The sequence below is a fragment of the Populus trichocarpa genome, chromosome 11 (genome assembly GCF_000002775.5).
Source record: "Populus trichocarpa isolate Nisqually-1 chromosome 11, P.trichocarpa_v4.1, whole genome shotgun sequence".
Classification (NCBI taxonomy): Eukaryota; Viridiplantae; Streptophyta; class Magnoliopsida; order Malpighiales; family Salicaceae; genus Populus; species Populus trichocarpa.
The window spans coordinates 18777194-18799723 of NC_037295.2; the positions used below are offsets into that span (position 1 = coordinate 18777194).

Sequence of the window (22530 nt, forward strand, 5' to 3'; positions counted from 1 at the left end):
AAAGATTTAGTTATACTGACGATATAACTTGGAAAGATTTTGCTATGCTAAGGAGATTTGAAGCCGCTTTTGACTTGTAGCAATTAGTTAACGATTTTTCTTGGCACAAAATTCAAAAGTTGATGCATTGACTAATATAATATGACAAATTCTTGATCTGACCTTTCTAGCTATGTCCTCAATTTCTTTCTTCCTCGGATAAGAAGTCTTCTTGATGATACTATAAATGAGGGAGCCCTTGCAAGCTTCATTGCTCCAAACCATAGTGATTGATGACTTCTCTTAGTAGTTCAATGCTACCATTTTTGTTGATTCTTCTATTTCCATTCTCATGGGGGACATCAGCTCACACTCATGAGGATTTTCTTCAATGTCTTTCCCTTTATTCGGAAGACTCCGCAGCCACTTCTAAGGTCATTTACACCCCGAACAACACTTCATATGCCACTGTTTTGCAGTTCTCGATACGAAATCTTAGGTTCAATTCTTCAAAATTAACTCCTGTAGTCATTGTTACACCAACTATCTTGTCACATATTCAGGCTACCATTCATTGTTCCCAGAAACACAATTTACAGATTAGGATTCGAAGTGGTGGGCATGATTATGAGGGCCTTTCTTATATGTCTGTTCTGCCGTTTGTCATCCTTGATCTGATCAATCTACGTAAGATTACCGTTGATTTGTCGACTAAGACTGCGTGGGTTCAGGCTGGTGCAACTCTAGGTGAACTTTACTATAGCATTGCCGAGAAAAGTAGAACTCTTGCTTTCCCTGCAGGTGCTTGTCATACTGTTGGTGTTGGAGGGCAGTTTAGTGGAGGAGGGTATGGAGGGTTGCTGCGTAAATATGGTCTTGCTGCAGATAACGTAATTGATGCAGAATTAATTGATGCTAATGGTAGAGTTCTTGATAGAGAATCGATGGGGGAAGATTTGTTTTGGGCCATTCGAGGCGGTGGAGGAAATAGCTTCGGAGTCGTTACAGCATGGAAAGTAAACTTGGTTGAAGTTCCGCCTACAGTGACCGTCTTTGCTGTCCCAAAAGTCTTGAAAGAAAATGCAACCAAGCTTATCCATCGTTGGCAATACGTTGCAAATAAGCTTCCCGAAGATATCGTCATTGCAGCATATGTAAACAGAATTAATTCTAGTCAAGGAGGAAATCCAACAATACAAGCAACATTCACTTCTTTATTTCTTGGTGGGGTTGATAGACTTCTTCCACTGATGCAAGAGAGCTTCCCTGAGCTTGGTCTTGTAAAAGACGATTGCATTGAACTGAGCTGGATTGAGTTTGCCCTCTTCCTCGCTGGATTTCCAAGTAATGCATCCTTGGATGTGTTGCTTGATAGGACTCCTGATCAATCCAGAACAAGTTTCAAAGCAAAATCTGACTATGTTAAACAACCCCTGCCTGAAACCGCATTAGAAGGGATGTGGGAAACATTCTTCGAAAAGGACATTGAGTCCCCTAGTTTGTTCATGGTTCCTTATGGGGGAAAGATGGAAGAGATTTCTGAGTCAAGCATCCCATTTCCACATAGAGTTGGAAATTTATACAAAATTCACTACTATGTGGCTTGGACAGAAGAAGGCAAGGAAGCATCCGAAAGGCATATTTCTTGGATCAGAAGGCTTTACAGTTACATGACTCCTTATGTTTCGAAAAATCCTCGAGAAGCATACGTCAATTACAGAGACCTTGACCTCGGAATAAATAACCTTGCAGGCAACACAAGTTATAAGCAAGCAAGCATTTGGGGTAGGAAGTACTTCAAAAATAACTTTGACAAGCTGGTACGCATAAAGACTGAAGTGGATCCTGCCAATTTCTTCAGAAATGAGCAGAGCATACCACCTTTCTCATCTTGGTGATTAAAGGCATAAGAAGAGAAAGTTAATGGTAATACATTATTATATATTTCATCTGGAGAGACATCAATAAAGTTATCCGTTTTAAGATCAATTTTTCTACTGAGATACTTTTGAAGGTGTCCAAGAAATATGTGAGATTTCATTCAAATTCAATAATATGCTGTCATTTCAGTGTTTCTAAGATTGAAGGTTGAACAGTTGGGATCAATGTGGAGAGTTTCAATTTTTCTATATTCAAAAGCTTGAACTTTGACTAATAAGAAATTGTGTGGAAAAGTAGGCGATAATAGCGAAGATAAAGATGGTACTGCAATTATGATTTTACTTGAGAATTTCCTCTTACGTACTAAGATGCAAAAAACATGTTACTTTTTTTTCCCTCTCTCTCTGATGTAATAATATTAATGCCGAACAACAAACAACCTGTTAATTAATGGAGAACAAAAGGCACACCCCACCCACTTCTTGTCCAGCTAGAAGTGGAAGAAATGATGGCACCTATCTCACTTACTGTCCAGCTGCAAGTGAAAGAACCGATGATCACCAAGAGATGAGATGTAGTAAGGTGGCATGTGTTGGAATGAGCTGGATCTATTCCAACTTGCTGCGGAAACACAGCACAACATGTGTGAAAAAAACACTAGGGAGCTAAACACCAGAAGAAAGAGAGAGAGTGTTGTGAGTGTGAGAGTTTGAGTTGAGTTGAGAAGAGAGTTTCTCCTCCTCCTTGTAATATGTATGGTTTCTCTAGTTAATGAAAATAGCAGCTCCAAATTGCCGAACCTAAATCTTGCGGGCCTCCATTTTTTATCCTAACAACCGGTATCAAAGCAAGGTTCATGAGTGTTCTTGATTTTCCCCCAGAAATCAAAGTGTTCCAAACTTTGATTTGAATATAGCACTGGATACTACTCGTTTTGAGGATTCAAACAACGCAAAAATCAAGCATATCGGAGCTAAAACGAAGCCACACGGTCTGATCAAATTTTGCCAGGAAAAGTCAACAAACGGGTGAAGAAGAAAGAGCCCGACCCGCCACGTCATCCGGGTTCATCTGGCCAGGTAAGCTGACACGTAAGCATCTTCATCCCAGCAAGCGTCCACACACAGGACGCATCTTCAAAACACTCCACCTGCCACACCAGCGACTGAACCTCCACTTGCCACGTCATCACAGGGTGTGATCCTGCGCAAGCAGCTCTACCGGCACCCGCCTCTGTTGCTTGATCTGAACCACTAATTTGACCAGATTTTGCATGGTCAGATTTAAGCCTTCCGGACTCGGAATCTTGTGATTTCTGAGTCGATCCCAAAAGACTTCATCATTCCACACAACCATAGAGTCTGATTTTGAAGATTCACACTTGAAGTTTGGGAAAAAAATGGTGGAGGAAATAAAGTTGTTGGAATTGAAAAAATTGATGGAAAAGATTTTGGATATTGGAGAATGCAAATTGAAGATTATCTTTATGGAAAGAAACTTCACCTTTCTTTGCTAGGAAGAAAGCCAGAAAATATGGATGAAGAAGAAGGGGCCTCTCTTGATGGACAAGTTCTTGGTTTGGTCAGATTAACCTTAATGAGAAAGGTTGCATATAATGTCATCAAAGAAAGAAGTATTGTGGGGCTAATGACAGCAACGTACGACATGTATGAAAAGCTATCAGCAAACAACAAGGTGTATTTGATGAAGAATTTATTCAATTTAAAGATGACAGAAAGAATGTCCATCACACAACACTTAATAATATCAACATTATCACGAATCAATTGTTATATGGTGAAATTGAGTTTGATGATGAGCTACGAGCATTGATATTGTTGGCTTCACTTCCAAATAGTTGGGAGGCTATGCAACTCTGCCGAAAAGTCTAAATTAAACTATGATAACATTCGAGACTTGATTCTTAGAGAAGAACATAGAAAAGATTCAGGTGATTCTTTAGCTTTTGGTTCTACCTTAAATCTTGAGATGAGAGGTAGAAGTTTTGATAGATGTTCAAATCATGGTAGATTAAAATCTAGACCAAAATCCCGTCAAGGTCGTCGAAGCAAGTCAAGATTCAGAAAACAAGTAGAATGTTGGCATTGTGGCAAACCATGTCATATTTAGGTGAACTGTAACTTGATGACGAAGGATGATGAGAATAAATCTGCTAAGCAATAACAGAAGATGGACATGAAGCATTAGTACTTTCGGTTTACAGTTCCCTTGATTCTTGGGTGTTAGACTCAGGAGCCTCTTTTCACACTACTCCACACCAAGAAATCATACGGAATTATGTTGCTGGTGAATATGGTGTGGCGTATCTAGCAGATGGAGAGCCATTGAAAATTGTGGGCAAATGAGATATGGAGATAAAACTGCCAATCGGATCTGTATAGCAGTTACAATAGGTGAGACATGTACTTGAACTGAAGAAGAATTTGATCTCTGTGGGTCAACTTGATGAAAGTGTCCCTTTTCATAAATTTTATGGGAGCTATATGGAAGGGCTCTAAAGGAGCAATAGTTTTGGATCGAGGTTAGAAAACTGGCACCTTGTAAATGACCTCAGCATCAAATCATAGCATTTCTATTGCTGAAGCTAAAAATCAGGCATAATTATGGCACTATAGACTTGGTTGTATGAGTGAAAAGGGAATGAAGCTTCTTCTTTCAAAGGAAAAGCTACCATGTTGATAGATAATGGTGAAAAATAAAATCATGATGAAGTTATGCAAGTTGAAGAATCAAGCAAATGAGAGTTGGCTATGAAAGATGAGATGAATTATTTGTTAGGGAATTAGACATGGAAGCTAACTGAACCACCTACGTGAAAAAAAGCTTTGCACAACAAATAGGTGTCCAGGATAAAAGAAGAACACGATAGCAACAAACATTACAAATAGAGATTAGTCACGAAGGAATTCAACAAAAAGAAGGTATCAATTAAATAAATATATATATATATATATATATATTCTCTAATGGTGACACTTACAACAATTAGATTGGTACTGGGAATTGTAGCCGTAGAAGTTTACATCTTGAGCAGTTAGATGTGAAGAATTGTTTCCTTCATAGAGATTTAGAGGAAGACATCTACATGAAGCAGCTTGAGGTTTTTTCACTGAAAGGAAAAGAGAACATGGTTTGCAAGTTGGGAAGGAGTTTGTAAGGCTTGAAACAAGCTCTGGTATAAGAAGTTTGATAACTTTATATGCAGTAATGGGTTCATGAAACTGCAAGCAGACCATTGTTGCTATGGGAAGAATTTTGGCAACTCCTATATTATCTTATTGCTATATATGGATGATATGCTAGTTGCATGATCTAGCATCGATGAGATCAATAAGTTAAATAAATAGTTGTCATTACAATTTGAAATGAAGGATTTGGGAGCTGCAAAACAAATCCTTGGTATGAGAATTTTCAGGAATAGAATGGTACCATGAAGCTTTCATAAGAAGAGTACATGAAGAAAGTTCCTCGGAGAACTCCACCTATACTTTTGTCTCGCAGTTCTCTCTAAGAAATCCTAGGTTTAACTTAACTTCTACACCAAAACCTCAAGTCATTGTTACAACAACAAATGAGTCCCACATTCAGGCTGCCATTAATTTTTCCTAAGTTCACAACTTGCAACTTAGAAAAACAAACCAAACCAAACATGTCAATGTTTTTTTAATCCTTTTTATTTATCAAAAGACTAAATAATCCCTAGCCCAACCCAATAGTAACAAAAAAAAAAAAAAAACTAGTAGCTACATGAAAAAAGTACCCTTTGACCCAAGGTTTAAGAATTTTAATTTCAAGGGTAGACAAGTCTTTTTATTGTGCTGATAAAAAGAAAGAAAGAAAAAAGCCTCCATTATCAGTTATAGTTTTTTTTTTCAAATGTAAATAGGTTATTGATATGATTCGGGTAACCAAAAAACGATCTGATTCGGTTTCTGTCGTAAAGTTCCAACTGTCCAGTTTTACGACATCAAACATAACTCGCAATCCGGCTGTTGGATCATACTAAATATTTATCTAGAGTTTCTAGACATATTGTTAAATGTTGGGTTAAAGTTGTAGACAATCGAAGTCCAATAATGAAATGCAACACATACTAGAAGCTACTAAATGGGTTCTAATATCTGATTTCTTTTGATTTATGAACTTCTTATTTGTTATGGATTCTTTATCTAGTGAACACTAAGATATTCAGCAGCAACTGGGAGTCAGAAAAAAAAACAAATATTTGGTAAAACAAAGTGGTTTCAATTAAGCTTTGAATATGCCAGCACAATACATCAACAAAGCATGTGTTTTACAAGAGAGATAATGGACAAGCAAGCCACTTTGGTAGCAGCATCTTCATACAAAGTGAATATCACTTTCAAATTCCTTACAAGATAAGATGGGGCAGTCATGGGCAGTAAAGGAGAAGTCAGAGAACACATGAAAACAAAAATGACAGATTCCAGCACTAATGAATAATTTCGGCAGCTTTGTGTAATTCAAATTTCAGTTTTTGTTGTTTTTATTTTATGCTGTATTTTATTTAGGTCATGTCCAGACCTTAGTTCTTTAAGTTATTAGTTTAGGGAAATATAAATACCCTTTTGAAAGTGAATGTAAGGCTTGGAAATTACAGACTTGGTTGAATGAATTATTTGTGTTTGAGGATTTTCACACTTTGGTTATTAAATGAACTGAAAATTAACTTATTGAAAAATAATTGTATTAAACTTTTATCCTTAAATATAATTTTTAACTTTCATAGGTTTGTGTCAATCTTTGTTATAGATTATGTGACAACGTGATGATAAATTCACTTCAATTAATTATTATACACTTTGATATCAATAGATGAAAATAACCTTTATGGTATCCTAACTATTTGTTTTTTTTTTTTTAACAACATTAATGTCATTTTACTATGCAATCCAAAAGACAAAACCTATTTTGTCCCCAAACAATTTTAAAATATCAAAACGGTCCCAGTACAAAGAAAATTCTATTAGCCTATGAGTGTTTTTTTTAAGAAAAAAAAAGGGAAAGAAGGTGAAAATATTCTTTTTATCTAGAATGCAATGTGACTAGGTGAACAGTGTATTCACCTTCTTTTCCATTTATTTTTTTAATATTTACAGACGTGGTCATTTGAACTATTGACTAGTCCTAAAATTTGAGCAACCATGTTCAAATAAAAAAGTGCACTGCTTTTGTGGATATTGGATGACATTTTAATATGAACAAATGCATCAACCAAAGTCAACAGAAACCTGCCTCAAAAAGTAGCCTTGTCAGAATGGACACTTGACAGTATTACGGATGGAGGGTTGAAATTAAGCAAATTACTTTTCTAAAGCTTGAAAATCCCTAATTAATTTAAGTTTATGAGACGATAAATTATAAGTTTATTAGAACTACAAGCTCAACATTCAACATTCTGGATAAAATAATAATTACTTGCACAAGAGGTTTATCATATGTTTAGAAAATTATATTTACAAGCGTGGTCATTTGAACTATCTACGAGTCCTAAATTTTGAGCCACCAGACAGATTCAATGCTAGGGAAAAAACCTGCCTTTGTGGATATCTGTTGATTTGAACTTTCTAGCCGTGTCTAGATGCTTGACTTGTTCAAATTTTTGGTAAAACGTCTTCAATCCTATTTATTTTTGTGTTTTAAAAGTGTTTTTGAAAAAGTTTTAAATTTTTTTATTTTTTCTTTGCTTCAAATTAATATTTTTTTGGTGTTTTAAGATCATTTTGATGTGCTAATGTCAAAAATATTTTTTTTAAAATATTATTTTAATGTATTTCCGAGTAAAAAATACTTTAAAAAACAATTACAACTACACCCTCAACTACCCTCGATTTTCTTCCTAAGCAACCATTCTCTTAATAGATGTAGTATAAATAAGAGAGTATGTTACCAAGTTCCTATGCTCAAATCAAGTAGTTTTAGAGATGACTACATGTCTAAGCACTACAACAATGTTGCCCTTTCTGTGTTTCCTTCTCTTTTCCTTCTTATGGTCAGCTTCAGCTCACACTCATGAGGATTTTCTACAATGCCTTTCCCTTTATTCTGAAGACTCCAATTCCTTTTCCAAGCTCGTTTATACCCCAAACAACTCTTCCTATTTACATGTCTTGCAGGGCTCTATACAGAACTCCAGGTTTAATACAACTGCAACCCCAAAACCTCCAGTTATTGTCACACCAATGAATGTATCCCACATTCAAGCCACCATTTTCTGTTCCCAAAAACATGGCATGAATGTTAGAATTCGCAGCGGCGGCCATGATTATGAGGGTCTTTCATATGTTTCTGTTCTCCCTTTTGTCATCATTGATCTAATCAATCTTCGAGCAATCAATGTTGATGTAGAAAACAGCACTGCTTGGGTTCAAGCTGGTGCAACTCTTGGCGAGCTTTACTATAGCATTGCTGAGAAAAGCGGAACTCTTGCCTTTCCTGCAGGTGCTTGTCCTACTGTTGGTGCTGGAGGGCACTTAAGTGGAGGTGGGTATGGAGGGCTGATGCGGAAATATGGCCTTGCTGCTGATAACATAATTGATGCTCAATTAATCGACGCTAAAGGTAGAATTCTTGATAGAGCATCAATGGGAGAAGATTTGTTTTGGGCCATTCGAGGCGGTGGAGGAAATACTTTTGGAGTTGTTGTTGCATGGAAATTGAAGTTGGTTCCTGTTCCACACACAGTGACATTCTTCTCCGTCTTAAGATCTTTGGAAGAAAATGCAACCAAGTTAATCCATCGGTGGCAGTACGTTGCAAATAAGCTTCCCGAAGATCTCTTCATTACAGCATATATAACCAAAATTAATTCTAGTCAGGAAGGAATTTCAACAATACAAGCTGAATTCCCTTCTTTATTTCTTGGTGGGGCTGATAGGCTTCTTCCATTGATGCAAGAGAACTTCCCTGAGCTCGGCTTAGTGAAAGATGATTGCACCGAAATGAGCTGGGTAGAATTTGTCCTCTACAATTCTGGATATTCTAGTAATTCTTCCTTGGATGTGTTGCTCAACAGGACTCCTCAATACATAACAAATTTCAAAGCAAAATCTGACTACGTCAAGAAACCTATGCCTGAAATTGCGTTCGAAGGGATATGGAAAAGGTTTCTTAAAGTAGGTATAGAGACGCCTAGATTGGTCCTAGTTCCATATGGAGGAAAAATGGATCAGATTTCGGAATCTAGCATCCCATTTGCGCATAGAGCCGGTAATTTATACAAAATTCAATACTTGCTGCTTTGGAATGAGCAAGGCAAGGAAGCATCAATGAGACATATAGCTTGGATTAGAAGGCTTTACAGTTACACGGCTCCTTATGTTTCAAAAAACCCTCGAGAAGCATATATCAATTATAGGGACCTTGACGTAGGGATGAACAATATTCAAGGCAACACAAGTTATAAACAAGCGAGCATTTGGGGCAGGAAATATTTCAAGAATAACTTTGACAGGTTAATACAAGTGAAGACTGCAGTTGATCCCGATAATTTCTTTAGAAATGAACAAAGCATCCCACCACTCTCTTCTTAGTGATCATAGCGACCAGATGATTTTTTATATTTGAAAATGATTTGATGCTGATAAAGGTATTTTCTTCTGTATTAGACATTAATAAGAGTTTGGTCAGTGATCATTTATGGCCAGAGTTTTTATGTATTAGTCCAATAAAAATGGAGAACACATGTCATTTGTTTTTTAAATAAATTAGCATTGATCATTTGTTTGAACACTTCAATTTTTGTTTTACATATAAGTTTTTTTTCTATATTTTGTGTGTGTTAATGACTTGATACCATCCAGCATTGCTGCTCATTGTGCTGAAGATGGATAAATTAATGGATAGGAAGCCAAAATAAAAGGACATAGAGGAGTTTCAATATGAAAATAACAGAGTTACAAAGCCACGTAGTATTGGTCAGGAATTTAATGAAATATACCAGCAAGTTTTATCATAAAAATACATAAATTATGGTCTAATTTCAATAGTAGCATGCAAGATGAACGAGTTTATAGGGTAGCTAATCAATTTTATTATAGCATTTGAATTTTTTTATATATAATGAATTAGTACTGCTTATAAAAGTTATGAGGTGACTTTAAAATATTGCATATGCTTGAATCATGAAATATTGAAAAGAATATCAATCTAGTTGTAAAAGAGAATCAAGAAGCCACCATATTACTAGTTCATGATGAATGAATGAAAACGAAAGAAAACATGTGGTATCTAGAAAATGGAGCTAGCAATCACATGTGTGGAGATAAAGATAAATTTGTGGAGCTTGATGAATCAATTAAAGGTAATGTCACATTTGCAAATTATTCAAAGGTTTCCATAAAAAAGAAAGGTATGATTCTGATTCAAATGAAAGATGATAGTCATTAATTTATTGGTGATGTTTATTATATCCCAACTGTAAAAAGTAACATATAGAGTTTAGGATAATTTTTGGAGAAAGGGTTATGAAATTCAGATGAAAGATCATACTTTGATATTACTTGATACCTATGAAACTATGATTGCAAAGGTAACCATGATAAAGAACAAAATGTTTTTGCTAAATATAGAGACAGATGTGCCTAAATGTTTAAAGACATGTGTGAAATATGAGACATGGTTTTGACATATGAGACTAAAACATGTAAACTTTGATAGCTTGAAGATGATGGTGTAAAAAAACATGTTAAAGGGTTTACCATCCATTGAACATCTAAATCAGTTGAGTGAAGGATGTTTAGTGGGCAAACAATTTTACAAGAACTTTCCAAAGGATACATCTAGAGTAAGCCAACCCTTATAAGAGATACACGCAGATGTATGTGGTCCTATTCAACCATGCTCATTGGATGAAAATTTGTATTTTCTACTTTTTATTGATGATTACATTAAAAGAACATCTTTATACTTACAAGAAAAGTCTAAAGTGTTTAATTGTTTTAAGAAGATATTAGTTGAAAAAGAAAGTGGTTATTCTATAAAATCACTTAGGACAAACAGGGGGTGAATTTTGTTCTAATGAGTTTTGTGAAGATTATATTATAGAAAGACTCCTAACAGTGCCTATACCCCAAAAACAAAATGGCGTGGTAGAGAGAAAGAATAGAAGCATCCTAACTATGGCAAGAAGGATGCTTAAAACCAAGAAAATGCCAAAGGAGTTTTGGGATGAAGCTGTAGATTGTGTTGTTTACTTGTCAAATAGGTGTCTTACAAAAGAATTGAATGGCATGACTCCACAAGAGGCATGAAATGGAAGAAAGCAGTGCTACTCACTTGAAGGGTTTTTAGAGCATTGGCTATGTGCATGTAGATGATCAAGTAAGGACCAAGCTAGATGACAACTTTTGGGTGGGCATATTAGTGGAGGAGGATTCGGCATGATCTCATGTGAATTTGGCCTTGCAACAGATATGTGTTAGATGCTAAATTGATTGATATCAAAGCAGAATCCTTAATAGAGCATCAATGGGAGAAGACATTTTGGGCCCTTCAATTCGCTGGTGAAAACAACTTCAGAGTGGTTTTAACATGGAAAATAAACTTGGTTGTGTTAGGGAACCATTTTAACCTAATAATTTAAGTTGTTAGGTAAGGTCCCAATATATAATTTATATTATATTCTAACACACCCCCTTAAGTGAAAACCCTTTGGGCTAGAAACTTGCACAGACCTACACCACCTTGTGCTTAATTTTTATCAAATAAATAGGAATGATGAGATTCGAATTCGTGACCGCTTGGTCATCAAGGCTCTAATACCATGTTAAAGAATCATCTCAATCCAATAACTTAAGCTGTTAGGTGAGGTCTTAAGATATGATTTATTTTATATTCTAACAGGGTGAAGTTTCCCCCGTAGTGATAGTCTTCAACATTGAAAGAACCTTGGAACACAATGCAACCAAGCTTAACAATCGGTGGAAATTCATCGGAAGCAAGCTTCCTACTGGAATCATCCTGCCAATATTCGTAGACAAATAAGTTAATTCTACTCAAGTAGGAAAAAAAATAGTAGCAGCTTCATTCCCTTCCTTATAGCTTGGTTGGGTTGATACACTAATTCCTCTTATTCAAAAAAGCTTACCTGAGCTTGGTTTAGTTAAACAAGACTGCATTGAAATGAGTTGGATTGAGTCCATCCTCTACATTGCAGGATTTCCGAAAAATACATCATTGGATGTCTAACTTGTAAAAACTCCTTTTTCATCAACATATTTCAAATCAAAATTCGATTTCACCAAGTCATCAATGCCTGAAAACTACATAGGAAGGGATGTGGGAAAGGTTCTTAATGGAAGAAGTCAATGTTAGAAGAAGGATGGGTGTGGTAGAAGATCAAAATCAATAATGTAAAGTCAAAAACTTAAGAACAAGAAGAAGATTGAGATGAAGGTATATTTTTATTAAGTGTTTTGCTCTAAGCTCTCTCAGTTATTTTCTCTCCTTTTATGCTTCTTTATAATGTTACAAGCCCTTTTATAGGTATTAAGTCCTAGACAATCAAGAAATGAAATTAATATAATGAAATTCTAATCTGAATAGAAATTGTATTCTACTGATTGAACTAGCCATCCATTTCTCAACCAGTCGATTGATTCCTAACTGTTAGTCCAGTTTCTCTATTATTTAGAAAAATCAGAAATTAAATTTAAATTTCAACCACCAAGATGTTGAGATTGATCTTGACTCTTTACGGAGAAAAAATGGATGAGATTCCAGAATCTGCCACTCCATTTCCACATAGAGCCGGTAACATAATCAAAATTAACTACCTGTCAATTTGGAGGCAAAATGGTGAAGAGGCACCCAAAAGGCATATAGATTGGATTAGAGAGCTTTACAATTATACAACTCCTTATGTTTCACAAAATCCTCGAGAAGCATATATCAACTACATGGATCTTGACATAGGAGTAAATAAGGTTCAAGGTGACACATGTCAACAAGCTAAGATTTGGGGTCCGAGATATTATAATTTTGAAAAGTTAGCAACTGTGAAGTCTGCAGTTGATCCTACCAATTTCATTAGAAATGAACAGAGTATCCCACCTTTTTCATCTTGATTTGAAGATTTGATCCAATGGATTGAGCTTAAATTGGCAACAATTTTTACCTTTTTTTTATGGATGACACATTAATAAAAGTTTTTCTAAAAACAATTCATCATTTATATTGAATTAATAATTGGTAAAATTTATCTCACGATGTAAACCTGGTGATTAAAGAAGTATGTTAAAACTTATTAAATTATTCTAAATGTACCTGGCCGAGATGGGAGGTGCACTCTCAAAATCATTCAGCTAGGAGATAGGCACCTCTGTTTTGTTAAGATCTACTGGGATGATCTAGAGTAGATTTCTTGTGATTCCTTGTTTGAGAAATTGATATATATGACTTAGAAAGAAACTAATCAGATTTTATGCATTGTAATTGCTTTCGAAGTGTTGACATTAAGACATTTTTGAAGATATATAAAAGAAATTTGTAAATTTCCTGTGAGGTGAATTCATATTTTCACTATCTAGGACACTTCGCTATATGTCTAATTAGTTAAAAGATTTTAATACTTTTGAGACATTCACCAACGAGCTAAAACAAACTGGTGATTATAGGACTTCAACCAAGAAGAGAGACGGTGAAGGATCAAGCTAAAACAAAAATCAAAATTTGCAGTATTTTTTTGGAAAACAACATTATTCTGGATTTAGTCATACACTCCAGGCTGTACAGAAGAATAAAAGCTTCCAAGCTCTTGTTTAAAAATTTTCAGTAAACAACGTAGATCATTGATATAACATGTCATTCAAGTACCTAGAAAAACATCCACTAAATCCCCACAAAAATAGAATTCTTATCAAAATATTCCAAACAAAATCACAAACATTATGGGCAACTATGCAAAATCAACAGCAACAAACAAAAAGAATTAACAATGGGCATCTTGTGTTTACATAGGCACCCTCCCTCACGTCCAGTTTACCTTATATCCATCCTTCAACAAAGGTGGAGCAAATAGAACACTACTGATTATAGTCATCAAACCTGGACAAAGGTATAACAAAAACAAAAAAAAGCTTGTGTCACTTGGTTATTGAGTCTGCCTGCATCAATAAATTTTTTTATAAAAATAAAATCGTTAAATATATTTTTAGTGTCAACCCAACTAGATTTAACCAGGTCGAGTTTAGCTAGGTCAATTTTTTTGTTTCAAATTAAAATCAAACTCGAATCAGACGTGTTATCTATGTCAATCTACTCGGCCAGGTTTTAATAACCATGCCACTTTTAAGTATCCTCATTCTTGAAAAATTAATGGTCGGCCGGCATATATGGGTTAATCCGAATACTCCCTTGTATATTTTTTAAACACTGGACAAGCAAAACTGAACAACAACTGAGTCTTAAGACAGCTATACACATGGTACGTAGAGAATGACTATTTCAGAAGAACGACAAGCCGATAGTAATGTATTATATTATCGAATTAGCTTATATAAAATTTCTCTATTTGATGCTTTTTTCTTAATTTACTCATATTAGATCATGTTTCAGAGTAATCAAATACTAATTTAATCATAAGAAAAAAGTTCAGTTTTAACTATTTATAAATAAAAATGGAGTGAAAAGTAATATCAGTTGGTTGAGTTTGTTAATTGTCTTTTCAATTTTCAATCATAGAAAATATAATCAAACATTAAAAGACAACTCAGTAATGTACTCATCCCAGCCCTTTTGGAAATAATTTTAAATTTAATATCAAATGTGGATAAAGTTTGTGATCGGTACCGGCCACCCTTTATATCTAAGAGCACTTAAATAAAACGTTAACCTCCAATTAATTAATTAATTAATTAATGCTTTCCTTCCTTCATTTTTGATTACTTAGTCCTACACGGACAGGTCCTCATTAAAATAACGTATTGCTAATACCGTTTGAAGTTTTCCTTCTAATTAATGGACGCGGATTTGAGCAAGGAAAAGGATGTGATGTAGACTCTTTCAATGGGACGGCCTTACTTGTTAATTAATTCACTAATTTAATTGTTAATCATCTCTTTCACCTCTCTCGCAGCTATATATATAAATAGGAATTGGAGGAACCATATTTCATCAACACAACTAAAAGTTGAAGAAAGATAGATATACTCGATCTGTACACATAGAAATTAGAATTGCTTCATAGTGTTGAGAAACTCTTACATAGGATTTTGGAAATGGCTTCTTCCATTCTTTTCTTTGGATTCCTAGCTCTGTCCTTCATCCATGCCCTAGCATCGGATCCAGGCTCACTTCAAGATTTCTGCGTGGCAGATGAAACCAGTAATGGTACGTACAAGTTGTTAAAAATATATAAAACTCTCTTGCTCTTCAAGCATTTGAGGGGCATGGTAATCGTGCTAATGGCCTGTCTTTGATATTCATATCACAGTTTCATTCAACTTTGAATTAGATTCTGCTTCTTTGATATTGAGATTCATTTGTTTTATGGCAGTGATAGTGAATGGTTTGGCTTGCAAGGATCCCGAAATGGTTCAAGCTGATGACTTCTCCTTCAGTGGACTTCACTTGGCAGGCAACACTTCAAACGCTGTAGGGTCTAGGGTAACCACAGTAAACGTAGCCCAGATACCAGGGCTTAACACACTTGGAATCTCTCTTGTTCGCATCGACTACGCACCATGGGGCATTAACCCTCCACACACACACCCTCGTGGAACTGAAATCTTGACTGTCATTGAAGGTAGTCTTGAGGTTGGGTTCGTGACATCCAACCCTGAAAACCGTCTCATCACAAAAGTTCTACAAAAGGGTGATGTGTTTGTATTTCCTATTGGTCTCGTTCACTTTCAGAGAAGTGTTGGAAATGGCAACGCCGTAGCCATTGCAGCTCTGAGCAGCCAAAATCCAGGTGTCATTACCATTGCAAATGCTGTGTTTGGCTCCACCCCAGAGATCCCAAGTGACATTCTAGTGAAGGCTTTCCAGTTGGATAAGAATGTTGTCAATTACCTTCAATCCAAGTTCTAAACAACGTTGACAAAAATTCATTGAGGCTTTGGGATATAAGATATTGTGCTCTTGTGAGGGCTTTCATTGTTTGTTAATTTGCTTGTAACACTCCATTGTTTAGCTTGAATTTCTGTGTGCCTCTTTTGGGATACAAGTGACATTCTGTTAATTTGTTTGTTAATTCTTTGCTTCTCTAGTTTTCCTTTTCCATGGCTATGTAATTCCTTTATGTAGCTATTGAAATTTATGATTCAATTCTGTGTAATTTTATCTCTCAATAAAATATATGCATGTTGTGGTTCAGAAATTCTCTCTTTATTGATTGCCATATTATTACCTTTATTGCTCACTCCAAGATAACAAATATGATAAGGCCACGCCTTGATTTTGTTGTTGAGATTTCACTAATTACCTCGAGCAAAGGAACTAATGTGTTCCTTTTATATTCGTGGAATTCTAGCTTACTGGCAGTGTTCTTCTAGTTTACACCAAGAGATTTCAAGCTCATTTCTTAACAAATGCAAAGTGATTGAACTTGTTAAAGTTAGTCTCTTGTATTTGGTATGGTGGTTAGATATATTATTCTTTTTTTATGACAAGTATTAAACCTGGTTTCTCTTTCTTTTTAACACTAATAATTAACTAATCGTTAATGAATATTAGCTTTTAAAAAAAAACAATATGCAAATCAGAATATTATGAGGAAAATACCATAGCTTTTAAGGCTCACAAAATCATTCACTTCCTATTCTGATGGGATTATACAAAATTCAAGTCATTAGGGTTATGTACTAGCTTGTGAAACTGATTTGCAAATTTAAGTAGGTGGACTTATGTTCTTTTGTCTAGTGAGGCTGGTTAGTTTCAGCTCAATAATAGTGTTGCAGCTTGTATTACTTCTATGGTTGTTGCTGCTCTGAATAAGTATTAAGTGAAGTTTTAAAATATAATTTTGTCAGAGAATTGTATAAATAATATTTTATAGTCTTACCTGACAGTTTAAATTATTGGATTGAATTAATTTTTTGACATGATATCAAAGCCTTGTTGACCATGCAGTCATGAGTTCAAATCTCACCACCCTAATTCTATTTGATAAAAATTAAGCACAATGTAATGTGAGTTTGTACAAATTTAAAACCTAAAGGGTTTTCACTTAAGAGGGTATGTTAGATAATTATATAAATCATATCTTGTAGTCTCACTTGACAGTTTAAGCTATTAAGTTGAATTAGTTTTTTAACAAATTAATTTATATTATTATAACACTCCCCTTTAAGTGAAAGCTCTTTAATCTTGAAACTTGCATAAACTCATTCTAGCTTTTAAATTGAAACGATATTTTGACATAGCATCAAAGTTTTGCCGGTCAAAAATTACAAATTTAAATCACACCATCCCAATTCTATTAAATTAAATACAATATAATGAGAATATAACGAGGGAGCCCCTTCGTACTTGACACTTAGCAGCATATGAGATGACATGTTAGGCTTCAATTAATTAATAAGAATTACATTCCGTCTTTCCATTAAACTATTTAGCTTAACCAGTCCTCCATGACCAAATCTTAGCTTAACTATTTTGTGCCCTTGATAAATTAAGGCCGGCATGTACTGAAAGATCCCTAGATTATTAATTATGGCCTGTATGTATGAACGAGATAGAAGAAAGAGAAGACTAGTAAGCAATAAGATTCTTCCAACAGGACGGCATGGAGTTATGGTTTACAGCTTGATTCAGCTGATTAATTAGTTAATGATCTCCTCTAGCTCTCAAATGTATATATATAGGAAGCATTAAAGGTATTTGATTCATAACTAAAAGCTCGATTAATATTATTTTCTTGGTACACAAGCAATTAATTGTTTCACAGAGCTTCCATACCTTTGATTTCCCAATGGCTGCTTCCATTATTTTCTTTGGATTTCTAGCTTTGTCCTTCTCCTTTGCCTTGGCATCAGATCCGAGCCCACTTCAAGACTTCTGTGTGGCAGGTGGAGATGGCAATGGTATGCATCATGTAAATTTGTTATTTTTGTTGATTTTTTCATAAAAGAAAATAACACAATTTAATTATTTTATGGCAGTTCTTGTCAATGGCTTGGCTTGCAAGGACCCCAAGAGTGTTCAAGCTAGTGACTTCTCTTTCAGTGGACTTCACATGCTAGGCAACACATCAAATGCAGTGGGGTCGAGGGTAACTGCAGTGAATGTAGCCCAAATACCAGGACTTAACACACTTGGTATCTCTTTTGCACGCATTGACTATGCACCAGCTGGTATTAACCCTCCACACACGCACCCTCGTGCCTCTGAAATCTTGACAGTTCTTGAAGGTAGTCTTGAAGTTGGATTTGTTACTTCTAACCCTGAAAACCGTCTCATTACCAAGGTCTTACAAAAGGGTGATGTGTTTGTGTTCCCTATCAATCTTGTTCACTTTCAAAGAAATGTGGGAACGAGCAATGCTGTTGCCCTAGCAGCCTTGAGCAGCCAAAACCCAGGTGTCATCACCATTGCGAATGCTGTGTTTGGGTCTAATCCAGACATTCCTAGCGACATTCTTGCAAAGGCTTTCCAGTTGCACAAGAATGTTGTCAATTCCCTGCAATCAAAGTTCTAGACAAGAAATGGGAAATGGTGGGAGAAGAAAGACAAGTTGGTTAGGCCATTAAGTTCTTTTGTATTTCCTTGATTTTGTTCTTATCTTTGTGTGCATGCAGTGGAGTGCTTGTGCTTCATTGCATGATAGCTTAAGTGGATTTGTATTCCATGTATTAAAAGGTGTTTTGTTCTTTGAATTCATGTATTAAATCATTCTTTTTCTGTATTAAATCCCTGTTTCTTCTCACTAATCTCCTTTTTTTTATTAGCCACTTGATGTGACTTCATTTTACAAGTCTCTTTCATGGATGATCAATTACCAAGTTTTTTGAGTCCCTCCTACACATGGCTAACAAACGGCTAATTTAACTATATACAGAGAATCAGTCAAATCCAACTGATTAATCTGGCTTAATTTATAATTCCAATGAGATCTTAGACATTCCATTGGTGTGTGGATGTACAATTCAATTCAGAAGGAATAATTCACTCTCTATCATCTCCATTTGGATTCAAACAAGAGATAATAAAATATAAAAGAATAATGAGATTTTAGATAGAGTAGTCGGTTCTCAAGGATCAATACTAGTTATAGAGAAGTTACGTAGAAATACTAGTTGATAAAGAGAAGTTCATTATGGCCAATGATGGTGCCAGGTGCATACAATTCTTTTTTCTTCTGAGGTGTGAGAGTGGGGACTCTTTATCTCTCTGTGAGCTCTTAATCTGTGGTTGGCTCAGGCAATGTGCCGCTCATGGACGGGCAGTTAGCAATGACGAGGGCTTTTGGTGATGGGAGATTAAAAATCACATTACGTCAGAACCAGATATAATGATTGCCCATGTTGACGAGGACACTGAACTCATAATTTTTGGGGAGTGATGGCTTGTGGAAGGTGAGAGAAAGGCTTGACAGAGCAATATATGATGACTAGTCTTCGCTTCTTGATGTAACCTGTTTTGTTAGGCATAAATTTAGAAGTCTATTTTTCCTTCCTTTTATCTTTTTTCCTGTGTCATTTGGTGGATGAGCACATGGGATGGCAGCATGAAGTTTCTCATGATAAAATAAACAAATACATGTTTAATTAAAAGGACAGAAATGAAGTCTAAAAAATAAATATCTCTGGATAATTTTAATTACAGTGAGTTCTTGTTTTTTTTTAAAAAAAAACATAGACATGTCTTTTCTATTTCAACTATCATCCTTTTTTCTATCCCGCGGCAGTAACCAAATAATATCATAAAGACCTCAACTAGATGCTACCATACAATTTAAATGATGAATTCAGGGACATGAAGCAAATGAGAGATTCATTTATGACTTAATGGTAAAGGTTACGTTACAGGCCAAAACTTCATAGCAATACAACTTGAAATTTCGGTAAACTCAAGCATGGTAAAAATGTCATCCCAAAAAAAATGAATATATATATATATATATATGGTTCACTAATTAAAACACTATCTCGTATTAGAAACCTATCTTTAAGTTATTAGTTTAGGGAAATATAAATACCCTTTTGAAAGTGAATGTAAGGCTTGGAAATTACAGACTTTGTTGAATGAATTATTTGTGTTTGAGAGGATTTTCACACTTTGATTCTTAAATGAACTGAAAATTAACTTATTGAAAAATACAACGTGATGATAATATTCACTTAAATTAATTATTGTACACTTTGATATCAATAGATGAAAATAACCTTTATGGTATTCTTACTATTTGTTTTTTTTTTTAACAACATTAATGTCATTTTACTATGCAATCCAAAAGACAAAACCTATTTTGTCCCCAAACAATTTTAAAATATCAAAACGGTCCCAGCACAAAGAAAATTCTATTAGCCTATGAGTGTTTTTTTTAAGAAAAAAAAAAAGGGAAAGAAGGTGAAAATATTCTTTTTATCTAGAATGCAATGTGACTAGGTGAACAGTGTATTCACCTTCTTTTCCATTTATTTTTTTAATATTTACAGACGTGGTCATTTGAACTATTGACTAGTCCTAAAATTTGAGCAACCATGTTCAAATAAAAAAGTGCACTGCTTTTGTGTATTAGAACTACAAGCTCAACATTCAACATTCTGGATAAAATAATAATTACTTGCACAAGAGGTTTATCATATGTTTTTTTTTTTGAAAGATGTGTATATTATTTAAACGCCAAAGCCTGGCGGGAGTAGTACAGAAACTACACAATATCGTACTATGGCAAAAAGCCATAAATAGGATAAAGCGCAGTATAAGAAAAACAAAAGCAAAGAAAACCTTAGAATAGCCATCCGAATGAGCTCAAAGCTAAACAATCCTCTACAAAACAAAAACGAAAATAACTCAAAGACATAGTGGGAGAAGACACAAGAGCAAGGCCATAGAAAAAAAAAGTGTAGTCAAAGCCAGGCAACAAAATCACTTGATCTCTGCACTCTTTGTTTAGCCATGCAATCTGCCATGCAATTACTTTCACGGAAGATATGGGAGAAGGTGATTGAACCAAAATATGCTTTCAGCCTATTAACAGAGGAGAACAGATTATGATGCTTCCAGGGACGGTTGTGAGGCTTATTCATCCAGCTAATAGCATTGACAGAGTCAGATTCTATGATGAGGTGGTGATGGTGGAAGAGACAATTAGATGCTGAAAGTTCAATGGCTTTGACAATAGCCCTTAACTCAGCAATATTGGAGTCTAAAATACCAACTGGAACAGAGAACATACCGAGAAGATGTCCATGATGATTTCGCAGTACACCACCTATTCCAGAAGGGCCTGGCTTACCAAGAGACGAGCCATCCACGTTCCATTTGAGGCTATTAATCATAGGAGGAGACCACATATTATGAATCCTGAAGGAGTGGGCATTGGACCACCGAAGTAAGCCATCTGCCGATCTGATCAGATCTGAAGGGGAGTATGGGAAATCAGAATGGATAGCTTTTAGCCATAGACATAGACGGGTGATAATAAGAAAGAATATTGAATCATAGTCAGGTGTCTTCTGTTGGAAGATCAGATCATTTCGAAGTAGCCAAAGAGACCATGCCACTGAGAAGAACAACATCAGCCACGCCTTCCTCTGAAAATGACCATGCACCATGGAAGTCCATTGAGACCACAAATCTGAGAAGCTCTTTGGGCAACACCAAACTAAACCCCACCACTTAATGATTTTGGACCAAATGAGCCAATGCTTATGGCATTGAAGCAGGATATGGTCCACCAATTCTGCCTCCACTAGGCAGATAGGGCAATTTGATTCTGAGCTACTCAATATACCTCTTCGAACCAACATGCATCGGGTGTTGATTCTGTTAATGATAGCCATCCAACAAAAGATCTCTACCTTAGGAGGGACAATACCTTTCCAAATTCCAGCAAACGAGAAGGCATTGTTTGTGGAAGGCTTTGGGCTTAACAATCCACAGAGAGATTTAACTAAAAATCTTCCTGAATTATTGTCCTTCCATATTAGTCTATCCTCTCCATCTTTGTCCATGAGTACAGTCGATAGGATTGCATAAAGCTGATCGAGCAAGCCAATGCTGCGCCCCCGTAGCGGACGTATCCAGGAAAAAACCCAAATCCACTCATACCCTTCCCACATTCCCATTTTAGCAATGCTGGCAGCTTTGTCATTGGATAATTGGAAAAGAGTAGGGAAGTGCTCTGCTAAACAGTGGTTATTAAGCCAGCAGTCAAGCCAAAATTTAGTCTTCTTGCCATTTCCGATAAGGGCCAGAGATTGCTCTTTCACAATATCCTGCAGCTTATTATTTCTCACACAATGATTGACAATCCGGGACCATGTAGTTGCAGCTCCTGGAATAGGAGCTTGCAGCAGCAGATTAGAGCAATTGGTGATGTGGATGCTTTTGATCACATCCTTCCACAAACTTGATTCCTCCGACCCAAACCTCCATAACCATTTAAAGAGCAGAGCTGTGTTTTTGTCCCTTAAGGGACCAATCCCAAGACCACCCGCTTGTTTTGGAAGAGTAACAGTG

General features: G+C 35.6%; 3 protein-coding genes and 2 pseudogenes across 3 annotated transcripts; 4 read left to right on the forward strand and 1 right to left on the reverse strand.

Moving 5' to 3' along the window:
• Positions 1–239: 239 nt before the first annotated feature.
• Positions 240–2058, forward strand: LOC127904027 (tetrahydroberberine oxidase-like; annotated as a pseudogene).
• Positions 2059–7792: 5734 nt separating this feature from the next.
• LOC127904028 (tetrahydroberberine oxidase-like) lies at positions 7793–9633 on the forward strand (annotated as a pseudogene).
• A 5354-nt stretch (positions 9634–14987) lies between these two features.
• LOC127904030 (putative germin-like protein 2-1) lies at positions 14988–16222 on the forward strand. Its single transcript, XM_052445461.1, has 2 exons — positions 14988–15231; positions 15398–16222. The coding sequence occupies exons 1-2, from the start codon at positions 15120–15122 to the stop codon at positions 15931–15933; spliced, it is 648 nt and encodes a 215-aa protein (XP_052301421.1). The 5' UTR covers positions 14988–15119; the 3' UTR covers positions 15934–16222.
• A 1530-nt stretch (positions 16223–17752) lies between these two features.
• LOC127904032 (putative germin-like protein 2-1) lies at positions 17753–18649 on the forward strand. Its single transcript, XM_052445463.1, has 2 exons — positions 17753–17927; positions 18006–18649. The coding sequence occupies exons 1-2, from the start codon at positions 17816–17818 to the stop codon at positions 18539–18541; spliced, it is 648 nt and encodes a 215-aa protein (XP_052301423.1). The 5' UTR covers positions 17753–17815; the 3' UTR covers positions 18542–18649.
• A 2056-nt stretch (positions 18650–20705) lies between these two features.
• LOC127904031 (uncharacterized) lies at positions 20706–21741 on the reverse strand. Its single transcript, XM_052445462.1, has 2 exons — positions 21245–21741; positions 20706–21036 (listed from the first exon to the last, which is right to left on the reverse strand). The coding sequence occupies exons 1-2, from the start codon at positions 21621–21623 to the stop codon at positions 21032–21034; spliced, it is 384 nt and encodes a 127-aa protein (XP_052301422.1). The 5' UTR covers positions 21624–21741; the 3' UTR covers positions 20706–21031.
• Between the last annotated feature and the right edge of the window lie 789 nt (positions 21742–22530).

Bases quoted from the DNA above. Each gene is read 5' to 3' on its own strand.
- LOC127904030 (XM_052445461.1), top strand. From the start codon at position 15,120: ATGGCTTCTTCCATTCTTTTCTTTGGATTCCTAGCTCTGTCCTTCATC. The intron at 15,232-15,397 runs GTACGTACAAGT...GTTTTATGGCAG, and splicing joins GGCAGATGAAACCAGTAATG to TGATAGTGAATGGTTTGGCT.
- LOC127904032 (XM_052445463.1), top strand. From the start codon at position 17,816: ATGGCTGCTTCCATTATTTTCTTTGGATTTCTAGCTTTGTCCTTCTCC. The intron at 17,928-18,005 runs GTATGCATCATG...ATTTTATGGCAG, and splicing joins GGCAGGTGGAGATGGCAATG to TTCTTGTCAATGGCTTGGCT.
- LOC127904031 (XM_052445462.1), bottom strand. From the start codon at position 21,623: ATGGTGCATGGTCATTTTCAGAGGAAGGCGTGGCTGATGTTGTTCTTC.